We start from the raw sequence: 13,392 nt of genomic DNA on the forward strand, positions 1-13,392 counted from the left end.
CCCAGGCCTGTAAAGCCAGGCTCAGCTAAGAAGCTAGAGGGGCCTCGGGACGGGGTGCGGGAGAGGGCTACCCGGGAGGAGGACCCATGGGGGTAGAGGGAGTGTTTACCTTTGCGGAGCTCGCGGTGCCACACCGAGACGATGGGTCCCGCGTGCTTGCGGTGGTGGATGAGCCACAGGGAGAGGGTCTGCACGCTCTGCTGAGAGTTGCTCAGCTCTGAGAGCTTCTTCTCCAGCGCCGACTCGGAGAAGGAGGACATGGTGGCGGCGGTGAGGCCCAGCAGGGATCGGCCTGGGCCGCCCAGTGCGGCGGGGAGAGCGACGGCACGAGGCCGGAACCTCACCTGGCGGCCTGCGGGACTCTTTATGACTGACAGACGGCCGGGGGTCCAGGATGGGGAGGGGATGGGTCTCCGCAGTAACAGCCGCCCGCGCCGCCGCCACAAGATGGCCACCGACCTCTCACCCCGCCGCGAGAGCAGGGTCAAAGGGCAAGGGCCGGAGTGGCGGGGCACCGGGGGGAGTCAGAGTGTAGTAAAACACCCCTCCCGTGGCGAATGCCTCTTTGAAGCTCGCTCGGAGCACTCCGAAAGCGACAGACAGGGAGAAGGGCGCACTTCGGCGGCCTCCGGAAGGCGCTTTGACCGCTCGCGCCTGCACGCCGGCGCAGTGAGTGTCACCGGAACCCTTTCTCCCGCTCCCGCAGAACCTTTCTGGCGTGGTGCGGCGCGCGAGTTATGCGTCACTTCCGGCGCGGCAGAGGAGGTGCGAGAGTGAGGGAAAGGCTGGAAGACGAGGTAAGGGAGAGTGGCGCGAACGAGAGGGAGACAGCAACCGCGAGCCCTTAGAGGGGGATCCTGAGGGGATGCTGAGGCAGAGAGATCATGACCTGGGAATGGAACGGGACCTTTCTCCCTCACCTGGCAGGCCCCAGCAGCACTCTTCCTCTGTACGTGTCCTGCTCTCTGGCCGCCCCCCACAAAAAGCTTTTTTTGGTTCTGCCAAGCCACCCACGTGCACCTTTCACGCCTCCACGCCTTGGCTCTTGCTGTTCTTTTTCCAAAGGTGACGCCCCACTTCTCACGCGGTGGGCTCCCACTAGGCCTCCAGGACCACCTTTAGTGGCCAGTTCCGATGTTTAGTCTCTGACAGGACCGCCGTCAAACACACCCTTGTGCTCCCGGCTCTCAGTTGGTTGTTGTATTCAGGGAGTTACAGGCTGCCTTCTGGGGGTTCATTTGACTATTGCTCAAATTTAAGTAATACATGTTAACTTTGTGGGGGAGTGGGGTAAGGAAGTCAGTGGGTTCGTTGACCTCCTTTAAGAAACACTATTTGAGACTCTATCCTTTAACTGTTTTTAAAAAGTTTTAAATTCCAATTATCACATCAGCAGAGAAATTTGTTCTTCTGACTGCTGTGGGGTGGTGGTAGGGAGTTAGGTTATTGTAGACATAGTAGAATTTTTAAATGTCCTGATCATAGTGGAACTGACCAGTTGTGGGCAGATTCCAGTTAGGAGGCACTGTACTAGTTGATGCCTGTTTTTGCTCATACTGCACTGTTCTTCGCTTAGGTGCTTTTACTCCTCCTTCAGAATGGAATCATCATAATCATAGCCAACATAACGAGCTGCTGCTATGGGCTAGACACTGTGTTTTCACATAGTGACTCATTTAATACAACAAAGCTATGCAGTAGGTATTATGTTATTCCCATTTGGCAAATGAGGCTGAGGGAGCTTGGGTGACCTACCCAAGATCACATAACTAAGGTTAGAGGGAAGGGACTCTACTTTATCTATCTTTTTTACCCCAGCACCTTATTCGTAGCTGACTGAGTGAATTAATATAAAATAAGTGAATAGCTTAAAATCACTGTCAATATCTAGTCATAATTATAACCTAGGGCCTTTGAGTCCAAATCTAGGCCATCTTTCTGTATTAAGTAACAGTGTCATATACTGAGCACTTTTATACCAAGTCACTGTGTATTAAGCACATTATGAACATTCTTTTATTTAATCGTTACAACAGTCCTGTGGGGTATGGGTTATTATCAGTATTTGACAAATGAGAAAACATTAAACATGGGTGAGTAATCAATGTCACTTGGACACAAGAAATGACAGAACCAGGAATCAAATCAAGGTTATCTTATCCCAAATTCTTCACTCCTGAGCCAGTGGTTGATTTATTCATTCAGCCGATAATTTTTGAGAACCTATGTCTGAAGCACCATTCTAGGCAAACAGACAGAATCCATGTCCTGGGAAGCTTACCTTCTGCAGGGGAAGATAAATGTGTGTAAAATGAGCCCGAAAGTTATAAATGCCTTGAATAAAAATAAAGGAAGGTAAGAGGTATGAGGAATGCACGTATGGGCGGATAGGCGTGTATTATATATACTGGTCAGAGAAGGCCTCACTGATATGGTGACATTTGATCACAGCCTTCAAAGAAATGAGAGAACAAGCCCTATGCTATGTGGTATGTTCCAGGCAGAGGGAAAACCAAGTGCCGAGTCCTGAGGTCAGACCATTATTGGCATTTTCAAGGACCAGCAAGGAGGACAGCTCAAGTGATGTGAACCAGAAGGCTAGAAATGAGCTTAGAAAAGTTGCCAGGGACCATATCATGTGGGGGACTATAGGCAATAGTAAGGACTTTGGATATTACTCGGAATGAAACAGGAGTCCATTGGACCATTTTGAGCAAAAGAGGAGCATGTGGCTATTAAGTAGAAAATAGACAGTAAGGGTGCAAAGGTAGGAGCAGGAGGACCAGTTCTGCTGCTGTCGTGATAACTCAGGTGAAAGGAAGACTCAGACCAGGGTGGAGGTTGTGAGAAAGGGTCAGATTCTGGGGATATTTTAGAGGAAGAGATCACAGGATTAACCGACAGCATAGGTATGAGGTATAAAAGAAGCAAGAGCTTATATGGCCCTAAGGGTTTTAGCCTAAGCAACCATAAGAATGGAGTTTGCATGTATGTACTGAACTGTGGAAAGAGCTGGTTTGGGTAGTAAGAGCAGGAGTTTAGATTTGTATGTGTCTAATTGGAAATGCCTGTCCAAGTAGAGGTATCTCATAGGCAATTGGGTTTATGGGTCTGGAGTTCAAGGGAGAGATCTGAGGTAGAGCTATAAATGTGGGAGTCATAAGGGGGAATAGGTATAGAAAGAAAAGAGGCCCAGTGACTAAGTCCTAGGACACTTCAACATTTAGAGGTCAGAAAGATGAGGATGATATAATCATGTGATTTATCTTCTTTAGCCTGTTAATATTAATAACAGTGATTGATTTTCAAATATTGAGCCAGCCTTACATCCCTGGAATTTAGTCCTACTTTGTCATGGTGTGTAATTCTTTTTACATACTGCTAAATTATATTTCCTCATATTTTGTTTGGGATTTTGGCATCTATATTCATGAGGGAAATTGGTCTGCCGTTTTAAAATTTTTTTATATTATCTTTATTGAGTTTTGGTATCAGGGTAATACTAGCTTCAAAAAATGGATTGGAAAGTGTTTCTTCTTCTTCCATTTCTGTAAGATCGTGTAGAACTGGTGTTAATTTTCTTTAAATGCTTGGTAGAAATCTGCAGTGAAACCATCTTGGCCTGAAGGTTTCTTCTTTCTTTTTTCTTTGATTTTGGGAGTCTTTATACAATAAATTCAGTTTCCTTATAAGGCTGTTCAGTAATCTATTTCAGCTTGTGTGAATTGTGGCAGTTTGTATTTTTTGAGAAATTTGCCATTTCATCTGTCAAATTTATATGTATAAAATTATTTGTGGTATTCCTGTATTATCCTTTGATATCTGCAGTCTGTAGGACTGGTATTGGTAATTCCTTTCTCTCTCCCTCCTTCCCTCCCTCCCTCCTTCCCTCCCTCCCTCCCTCCTTCCCTCTCTCCCTCTCTCTCTCCCTCTCCCTCCCCCCACCCCCATCAGTCTAGTTAGAAGTCAATTTTATTGATCTCTCTAAACCATTTCTTTGGTTCATTGATTTTCTCTATTTTTTGTTTTAAACTTCAATTCCTGCTCTGATTTTTATTATTTCTTCCTTCTGCTTGCTTTGGATTTATTTTGCTTTATTTTATTTTATTTTATTTGTCTTTTTCTAGGTTCTTGCTGTGGGAGTTTAGATTATTGATATTCATTTAAGAGCTTTCCTCTTTTCTAATATATATATTTAGTACTATAAATTTCCCTTTCAGCATGGCTGTACCTACATCTTACAAATTTTGATTTGTTGAACTTTTATTTTCACTCATTTCCATGTATTTTGTAAAAATTTCCCATGACATTTCCTCCTTGATCCATGAATTATTTAGAAATGTGTTGCTTAATTTCCAGGTGTGTGAAGATTTTCCTGTTCTCTCTCTATTAGTAATTTCTAGTTTGATTCCATCGTGGTTAGGGAACACACTGTATGATTTTAGTTCTTTTAAATTTGTTGAGGTTTATTCTGTGGTCCAGGATATGGTCTATCTTGGTGTGTGTTCTGTGGACACTTGAAAAGAATGTATATCCTACTGTCAGTAGTATTCTGTAAATGTCAATTATGTAAATGTTGGTTGGTGTAGTTGAGCTTTTGTGTTATAATTGCTATTCTATCAGTTGTTGAGAGAGGAATGTTGAAGTCAACACCTATACTTGTGGTGACCACTTATACTTTTCCTTTCAGTTTTATCCATTTTTGCTTCACACATTTTGCATCTCTGTTTTGTGCATACACACTTAAGATTACTATGTCTTCTTCATAGATTTACCCTTTAATCATTATATAATGTCCTTCTTTGTCTCTGGTAATTTTTTTGCTCTGAAGTCCACTTTATCTGATATTAATATAGCTAGTCTTGCTTTCCTTTGATTAATGTTTATATGATAATATCTTTTTCCATCTTTTTACTTTCAACCTGACTATATCATTATGTTTGAAGTGAGTTTCTTGTAAACAGCATGTAGTTAAGTCATATTTTTTAACCAACTCTGACAGTCATTTTTTATTGGTGTATTTAGACATTTTATATTTAAAATAATTATTGATATGTTAGAGGTTAAGTCTGAAATTTAATTCTTTTGTTTTCTGTTTGTTCTGTTTTTTTGTTTCTCCATTTCCTTTTTTTCTCCAGACTTCCTTTACTTGAACATTTTTTAGAATTCCATTCAATTTATCTATAGTGTTTCTGAGTGTATCTCTTTGTATAACCATTTTAGTCGTTCTTCTAGGTATCATATTATGTGTATATAACTTATTTTTGACAGGTCTAGTGAAGTATATGTACCTTACTTCCTTTATGTCTCTTTACCCTTTCCTGTTTATATTTGTCTGAAATATTTCCTCTAGATACATTTAGAACCACATCAGTCAGTGTTATAATTTTTGCTTTAACTATCAGACACAATTTAGAAAATTTAAAAGAATAAGAAAAACCTATTGTATTTATACATATTTTTATTTACCATGTTCTTTCTTCCTCTTTGATGTTCCAAGATTCTTTTTTTTTTTTTTTTTAACGTTTCCTTTCTGTTTAGAGAATTTCCTTTAGCCATTCTTGTAGAGTAGGCCTGCTGGTGACAAATTCTCTTAGTTTTCCTTCATCTGAGGATATCTTTCCAGTTCATTCCTCTTTTTTTTTTTTTTTTTTTTTTCCGATGGACATTTTTGCTGGGTATAGGATTTTGTGTTGACAGTTCTTTTTTTTTTTTTTTTTTTTTTTGAGCACCTGAAAATTATTGTGTTGCTTCCTTCTGGCCTACATGGCTTCTGAGGAAAAATCCAGTGTCATTCAAATAGTTTTTCCCATATAGGCAAGGTATCATTTTTCTCTGGCTGCTTTCAAGATTTTTTGTCATTTGTTTTCACAACTTTTAATTTTAATTATAATTGGTGCAAATTTCTTTGGGGTAATCCTGTTTAGAGTTCACTCAGCTTCTTGAGTATATAGATTTATGTCTCTTGCCAAATTTGGGGAGCTTTTAGTGCTTTGAGTACTTTTTCAACCCTGCCCTTTTTCTTCTCTCATGCTGGGATGCTTAAATCATTTGTTATAGTCCCATAGGTCCCTGAGCCTCTTTTCAGTCTGTTTTCTCTTTGTTGTTCAGATTGAGTAATTTCTCTTATTCTGTCTTCCATGTTACAGATTCTTTCCTTTGTCCCCTCCATTCTCCTGTTGAGCCCATCTGCTGAGCTTTTTATTTGTTATTGAATTTTTCAGTTCTAAAATTTCTGTTTGTTTCTTCTTTGTATCTTCTATTTCTTTCCTGAGGTTTTCTGTTCTTTTGTTTTAAACAAGTTCATAATCGCTTATTGAAGCATTTTCATCACAGCTGCTTTAATAACTTTGTCAGATAATTCTAATGTCTCTGTCATCTTAGTGTTAACGTATATTGATTGATTTTTCTTTTTTTATTCATTTGGAGATCTTCCTGGTTCTTGGGTGTGGTGAATGATTTTTGACTGGACATTTTTGTATTATGTTCTAAGATTCTGGACCTTATAGAAGTCTTCTTTTTAGTTGGCTTCCTCTGAAACCACTCTGGCAGGATAAGGCAGGGGTGGGGGGACCAACCTTGTTACTTCCAAGTGTAGGTAGAAGTCCAGATTCCTCACTCAGCCTCCTTTGACACCCATGAGGGAGGGCTCCTAATTACTGTTAGGTAGAAGTGGGAGTCCTGTCTCCCCACTCCTACTTAGCCTTCTTGTTCCCCCATCTTTATTGAGATACAACATTGTAAAAGTTTAAGATGTACAATGTAATGATTTGATACACATATCAGTGTATATATATTGAGAATGATTACCACAATAAGGTTAGTTAACACCTCCATCACCTCACAAAATTACCCTTTTGTGTGTGTGGTAAGAACATTTGAGATCTACTCTACTCTCTTAGCAACTTCATGGATCATCAGACTGACCTTGCAAACTTTTATAATAGATTCCCAAAACATACCTGTTCCACCCCACCCCCAACATAGATTCTGATTCAGTAGATCTGGTGTGAGGCCCAGGAATCTGTACTTACCTTGTTTCCCCTTGGTTCTGATAAACAGTTGGGTTGGAAACCTCTGGTGTAGTGAAAAGAATGCATACAGCCTTTGGAGTCACACAGGCTTGACGTGAATCCCACTGCTTGCTGTGTAACCTTGGGCATCACTTAATCTGTCTGAACCTTGTGTTACTCAGCTTGTAGACAAGGAATTTATTTATGTACATTGCCTAGCATATGGTGGGTTTTTTCAACAAATATTAATTCTCTTCTTTCTAGTCAAGAACTTGTGTTGGCAATTCTTTTATTTAAACTCCTATTTCTGGGATCTAAACCCAGTCTTTCTACCATGTGCTAGTTAATTCAAAGTTAGAAGTTTTAGAGATCATCTTATCCACCAGGTTTATTTTATGTTGAAGAAACTGAAGTTCATGGAAACCACAGATCAGGTACTGTCAGAGCCAGGCCTATCACCCAGATTGTCAGATTCCTGTTCTCATACTCATTCTGTCTGGAAACACCCTAAAAATGGGCTGGCACACAGTCAAAATCTAGAGCTATGATTGCCCCCTGAGAGTGAATCTAGTACGGTCCTGCTGTAATGGATGAGATCAACTACCTGTAGGAATAACTCACCCCAGGAGAAGAAGAGGAGGGTGGGTTTTTCCCAGACTCCAGTTCACACATATCTGATATCAAAGATCCACCAAAGAGAGCCAGACCTTGGTCTATGGTGATTGATTCAACAAGCATTTATTGAATGCCTGCTCTTTGCTGGAAGCAATAAACAAAACTGTCAACTATTACTGCCCTCATAGAGCTTATATTTTAGTGGGAAGAGAGAGACAATAAACAAATAAATAGGTGGATAACTTGGTTTGACAGATGGTACTAAATGCTATGGAGGAAAATTTCAAAGACAGGGGAAGGAGATTGGGAGTGCAGGGCAGGAGAGGAGTGAGGATGGGTTGCGGTTTTAAATTGGGGTGATCAGAGAAGGCCTCCCTCAGAACTCACATTTGAGTAAAGCCCTGAAAGATGAGAGAGCAAGCTGTGAGGATATATCGTGGAACAGCAAGTTACAAAGGCCCCGAGCAGGTGGTTGTATCAGAACATCACCCCTGTGTGAGGCATGGCTCACTTGCCATGACGGTGTCTCCCTCTCGTCTCTGCCTTTATTAGGGGCTACAACTTTTCTGCTTTCTGGCCTTTGCTTGTGAGGTATTGTTCCTTGAACAGCCTTCCCATGCAGCCCCAAGTGTGTAGTCCCCCCACCCCAACATATATCCTCCTCCCTCCATGAAGCCTTCCCTTTTGGTGTTCATTCTTTTTCTAAGTTCCTTTTGTACTTCTCGGGTTTTTCCTCCCTTTTTCACTTTTTAACTATATGATACAATAAGTACCTTGTGGTCTAGCGTCTTATCTTTTAAGTGTCTGTAAAGTATAGCACCTATAGATTGTCCCGTTTGTCTGCACCACCTGGATGCCATGGCCCAGGGATCTTACACAGCCCATTCCTGTGAAAAGGCAGAAAGAGATGGGAAGGAGGGGAAGAAGCTGCCAGGGGAATGGGTTCACTCAAGCACTCCGATTGCAGCTCTCTCCTCCCACCTCCCCAGTGACTGCTTTCTATGACCGCGGAAGAGGTTCACTGAACACAGAAAGGGTTAGAGTCAAGAACTGGTTTATATAGTCACTGTCTGTCACAGTTGAACTCTGGGTTGTTTTCTCTGCTCACCCTGAGAATCAGCTTGTTCTGAATGCCTCATCCCAGTATCACTTTCTGGGCCAGAATACGCCAGTTGCTGTCAGTTATATAAACATCGAACTTTGCAGTGCCACTTTAATCAGTGTTGCATTTTATCGGAATAGAATCTAGGACTCCTAAGCTTCTAAATCTCTGAGCAGTTCCTTCTGTAATCGACATATTGTCACACAGGTGTGATTTCATGACCATTCCATAAAGGTATATGATTGCCTTTATAGTCATGCCATACTAGCAATTTGTTATACTCTCTTCCTTACAGAAAGCTGGTTTATGTATTTCTGAGCCCATAACCCATTCTTTTGAAGATCTCCAATTGTGGTAAGTCTTCATCTGTATAGTATCCCATTGGGAGAATATACTACAGTTTATCCATTCTACTATAGATGTGCATTTGGGTAGTTTCTTTGTGGGGACAGTTGTGGATAGTGTATTCCAGAACACATCTATTGGTAAATTTATGTATGCATTTCTGTTAGGTATATACCAAAGAATGTGATTACTAGATCATACAGCATATGTATGTTTACCTTTAGAATAATAGATATTGCCTAAGGATTTTCCAAAGTAGTTGTATCAATTACACTCTTACCAGCATTGAATGAGAGTTTTGGTTGTTTTATATCCTTGCCAACGCCTAGTATTTTCTTTTCCTTTTTCTTTTTTTCCCCTTTTTTTCAGCTTAGCCCTTCTGGTGGGTGTGTAATGGTATTTTGTTGTGGTTTTATTTTGCATTTTCCGGAGCAGTGATGTTAATGTCTTTTCATATGTTTATTGGCCATTTGGATATCCTCTACTGTGGTATGCTTGTTCAACTTCTTTTCCATGTTTCTGTTGGATTGTCTTTTTCTTAATGATTTATAGAAAATCTTTTATATTAACTTCAATATAGTCCAATTTGTCATTTTTTTTATGGTTAGCTCTTTTCTGTGTCCTGTTTAAGAAATCTTTGGCTACTCCAAGATTACAAAGACGTTCTTTGTTTTCTTCAGAAAGCTTTGTTATTTGACGTTTCATGTTTAAATCTAGTATGAGATGTAATCAAGACCTATATATTTTTTCATATGGATAGCCAGGTGGCACAGTACCTTTAATTGAAAAGACCACTCTTTCCCAGTTGATTTCAGTGTCAACTTTGTCAGTTTTGTGAGTCTATATATGGAGTCTCTGTTGTATATGTGGGGGCTATTTCTGGACTCTATTCAGTTCCACTAATCTGTTTGTCTTTCTTTTTGCCCTTTAATTATTGTATCTTTACAGTAAATCTTGAAATCAGATAGTGTAAAACTTACACCACCAAAATTTACCAATTTAATTCCTCTTCTTCAAGATTGTCTTTGCTATTCTAGGTTGTTTGCATTCCCATATCAATTTTAGAGTCGTCTTATAACTTTCTATAAAAATGCTGCTGGGGTTTTGATTGGGATTATGTTGATTCTATACCAGCGGTTCTTATCCAGGGCGATTTTTGCCCTACACAGGACATTTGGCAGTATCTGGAGACGTTTTTGGTTGGTACTCTTTGGGGAGTGCTACTGGCATGTTGGGGACAGAGGCCAAAGATGCTGCTAAATATCTGACAATGCACAGAACAGCTCTCCACCAACAAATTATCCAGCCCAAAATGTCAGTAGTGCCACTGTTGAGAAACTCTGAATTCATGTAATCAGTGTTTCAATTGGGCTTCTGTCCACCATCTTATTAAGTATTTGTTTTCTGTTTGACCCACCAGTTTTGCTTCCCTTTTTCTCATTTTTCACGTTTTGGATCAATCAGAAGTACTAATTATCCCATTTTTACCACTGTCTGAACTTTTATAGCTCTTTTGGAGTTTACCCTATAGATTTCAACATGCATTCTTGACAGTCTAATACAGATTTTTTTTATCACTTCCTGATACTGCTAGACTCTTAATACACTTAACTCATTTTATACTATCCATAAACCTTTTGTGCATTATTGTCTTGCATTTTACCTTCAGTTGTGAAAGAGTTTTATAGGGTGTAAAATTCAAGGTTGGCAGTTACTTTCTTTTCACACTTTAAAGACGTCATTCTGTTGTTTTCTGGATTTCATCATTTCTTTAGAGAAGTTGCCTGTCACTTCTGTTGCTGCATTACTTTTAAGATTTTTCTCCATACTTTTGGTTTTTCAGCAGTTTGACTATGATGTGTCTGTGTGTGTTTCTCTTTGTATTGTCAACTTGGGCTTTGCTGAGCTACTTGAATCTGTGGGTTGATCTCTTTCATTTGTTTGGACATTTCTCAGCCATTTGTCCCCCAGCAGCGGCCTTCTCTCAGAAGTCATGTATTTTGAGATCCCTGAAGACTACGGTTTTACATATAGGACTCCAGTCCTATATGACCACGTTAAAAGCATCGTGGTTTCTTTTTCCTCAGTGACAGCCCTCAGCCTGGGCCTCTTCGTAATCCTGAGCCATGTCCAGGATCAGCAAATGGAAAACAAACAAACAAACAAAAAAACCCAACTATTGATTGTTGACTCACTGTGAACTTTCATCCTTCACTAGAGTATTAGTTCATCTGGTCTTTGTTGCTTCTGCAACTATTTGATGCTTTAAGAAACGCTTTTTATAATTTATCTGGTTTCTCTAGTTGTCACCAGGAGTATTGGCCTGCCATACCCTACTATATCCTACTTGAAAGGAGAATCTGTACAGATGTTTCTGAGTGCTTATCATATACCAGATGCCCTTGTAGGTTCTAGGTGTAGGATTGCCCAGTCTAAAGTAGGTAAAACAGGCATATACAAAATAATTCAGCATGCTAAATACTGTAATAGCAGTGCGTACAGTGGTAGGAGAAAGGAGGAGAATATGAAATAGCACGACCTGTTTAGGAAATTGCAAGTTTTATAATTTCACATGGTTGCAGTTTCAAGTTCAAGGGGTGAAGCAGTGCAAAATGAGGTTGATGAGACAGGCAGGGGCCTGATGGTGCAGGGCCCTGTATGTCATGGTAGAAAGGTGTCTGTACTTTAGGCAGGCTACAAAGAGCAGGTGAAGGATTTTAAACATGGAAAAGAGTGATCCAGATTTTTGTTTTAAAAAAATTACTTACATGTCAGTGTGAAATATGGATTCAAGAAGGGCAAGCACACAAGGCAAGGGTGGCCAGAGAAGAAACCATTACGGTCAGTCCAATATCAAATAGATGATTATCATCCTCAGCAGCTTTGAAAGATGTTGAAGGGGTAGAACTGATGAAATTTAAGGGAACAGTGGAATTAAGAAGGAGGTAAAAGAAAGCAGAGAGGCTAAGGCGTCTAGCCCAGGTGAGGACCATAAATCACAAAGGGAATACAGAAGAAAGCAGATAAGTTCAGTTTGGGACAGATTGTGTTCTCACCTCACTTGCTGTATTACAGTTTTTGTCATATAATCTGAGAACATAGTTCAGGGGACCCCAGGTTATTGTCTTGAAACTCCTGAGATAAATAAGAGAGATGCAGAGCCCCCGGCCATTGCCTTCACCCCAGCTTTAACCAGACCCTCTGATTTTATCTGTTTTACGTGCTGGGCTTCCACTTAAACGTTTTATTTGAAGAAAGTTTTCCATGCTAAAAGAAAAAAAAAGTTACTCAGCAACGTTTCCTTCTTCATTCATCTTCCCATTTTAGGTCTGTTTCAAGTCACTTCTTGTTTGAATGGAGTCCTCTGGTAGGGCATGTGGTGCTACCCTCTCTGAATCCTCGCATACGGCTCTTTCACCCTGACAGCTGAATATCTTTGCTGTAAGTAGGGTTTGGGGGCCACGATCCTTTATTTGCAGTCAGTAGATGCTCTTCCACTGTCTTCTATTGCAAATGAGAAGTCCAAAGCCGGTCTTTTTCCTTTGTAAGTTATTTGTTGTTTCTTCCTGAAGACATATGTGATTTTCTTTTCCGTTTATCTTTTAGTGTACAGGAATTTTACCACAATTTGACTAGGTATGTATCCTTCAGTCTTTTCAATCTCCAGATAAATACTTTTGCAGCTCAGAGAAATGTTTCAGTTATTTATTTGTTTTAGCTCCTCCATCTGTTCCTTTTTTTCCTTCCAGAATTCCCAGCTATTTATATGTGGGTTCTCCCAGATCTGTGCTCCAAGTCTCACATTTTCCATCTCTTTGTATTTTTGCTCAGTTTTAAGATAGCTCTACTTGATCTTCCCAGCCACTAATTGGATCTCAGCAATTAACCGCCTTTTTTTTTTTTAATCAATTGAGCTTTTTTAGTGTGGAAAGACATGTTTTTAAATTCTAAGAAATATCTTTTGTCTTGTAATTGAATTTCCTTATTGGTCTTAATTATTTTTCATATTCTTGTCTGTCTCCTTTAGCATTTCTGTTAAACTAAGGTTCACCACCTCAAGGGTGCTATATTTGCATTTCCTGCTCCTGACTGTTGGGTCCCATTAAGTGGTTACTTCCTTTGCTTCTGTTGTTCTAAATACTAGTACCTTGGGCAAGGGGTGGCACAGTAGCCTCGGGGTCATCAGTGTTTGAGCTGGTGCTGATGGGGTGTCAGTAGTCCCTGGCCCAGCTTTCTGGCCTCCACACCTGGCATTTTGCTAGTCTGGAATAGGGAAGATTTGAGCTTCTTCCCTTCCCTGGCTTCTTGAGGGTCACA

The 13,392-nt window shown here is 40.4% G+C and overlaps 2 protein-coding genes across 18 annotated transcripts in view; one reads left to right on the forward strand and one right to left on the reverse strand.

Annotated features, from left to right (window-relative positions):
* Positions 1–639, reverse strand: part of RPRD1B (regulation of nuclear pre-mRNA domain containing 1B) — a 77,439-nt gene extending 76,800 nt beyond the window's left edge. For all 11 annotated transcript variants that reach the window (XR_003793060.1, XR_003793059.1, XR_003793062.1 and 8 more), the window contains exon 1: positions 110–639. Coding sequence is in view for 5 of the 11 variants with exons in the window: in XM_029219885.1 (XP_029075718.1) it covers positions 110–260 (151 nt within the window). In the remaining 6 variants the exon portion in view is untranslated. The remainder of the gene's footprint in view (positions 1–109) is intronic.
* A 100-nt stretch (positions 640–739) lies between these two features.
* Positions 740–13,392, forward strand: part of TTI1 (TELO2 interacting protein 1) — an 86,031-nt gene continuing 73,378 nt past the window's right edge. For 4 of the 7 annotated variants that reach the window (XM_029221167.1, XM_029221166.1, XM_029221165.1 and 1 more), the window contains exons 1-3: positions 9,026–9,084; positions 12,403–12,516; positions 12,682–12,711. The gene's annotated coding sequence lies outside the window, so the exon portion shown is untranslated. Of the gene's footprint in view, positions 798–9,025; positions 9,085–12,039; positions 12,517–12,681; positions 12,712–13,392 lie in introns of those variants that run through there. The other 3 variants (XM_029221164.1, XM_029221163.1, XM_029221160.1) reach the window with 3 other exon arrangements.

This window comes from Monodon monoceros, unplaced genomic scaffold, assembly GCF_005190385.1.
Source record: "Monodon monoceros isolate NGI ecotype Baffin Bay Population unplaced genomic scaffold, NGI_Narwhal_1 Super_Scaffold_13, whole genome shotgun sequence".
Taxonomy (NCBI): Eukaryota; Metazoa; Chordata; class Mammalia; order Artiodactyla; family Monodontidae; genus Monodon; species Monodon monoceros.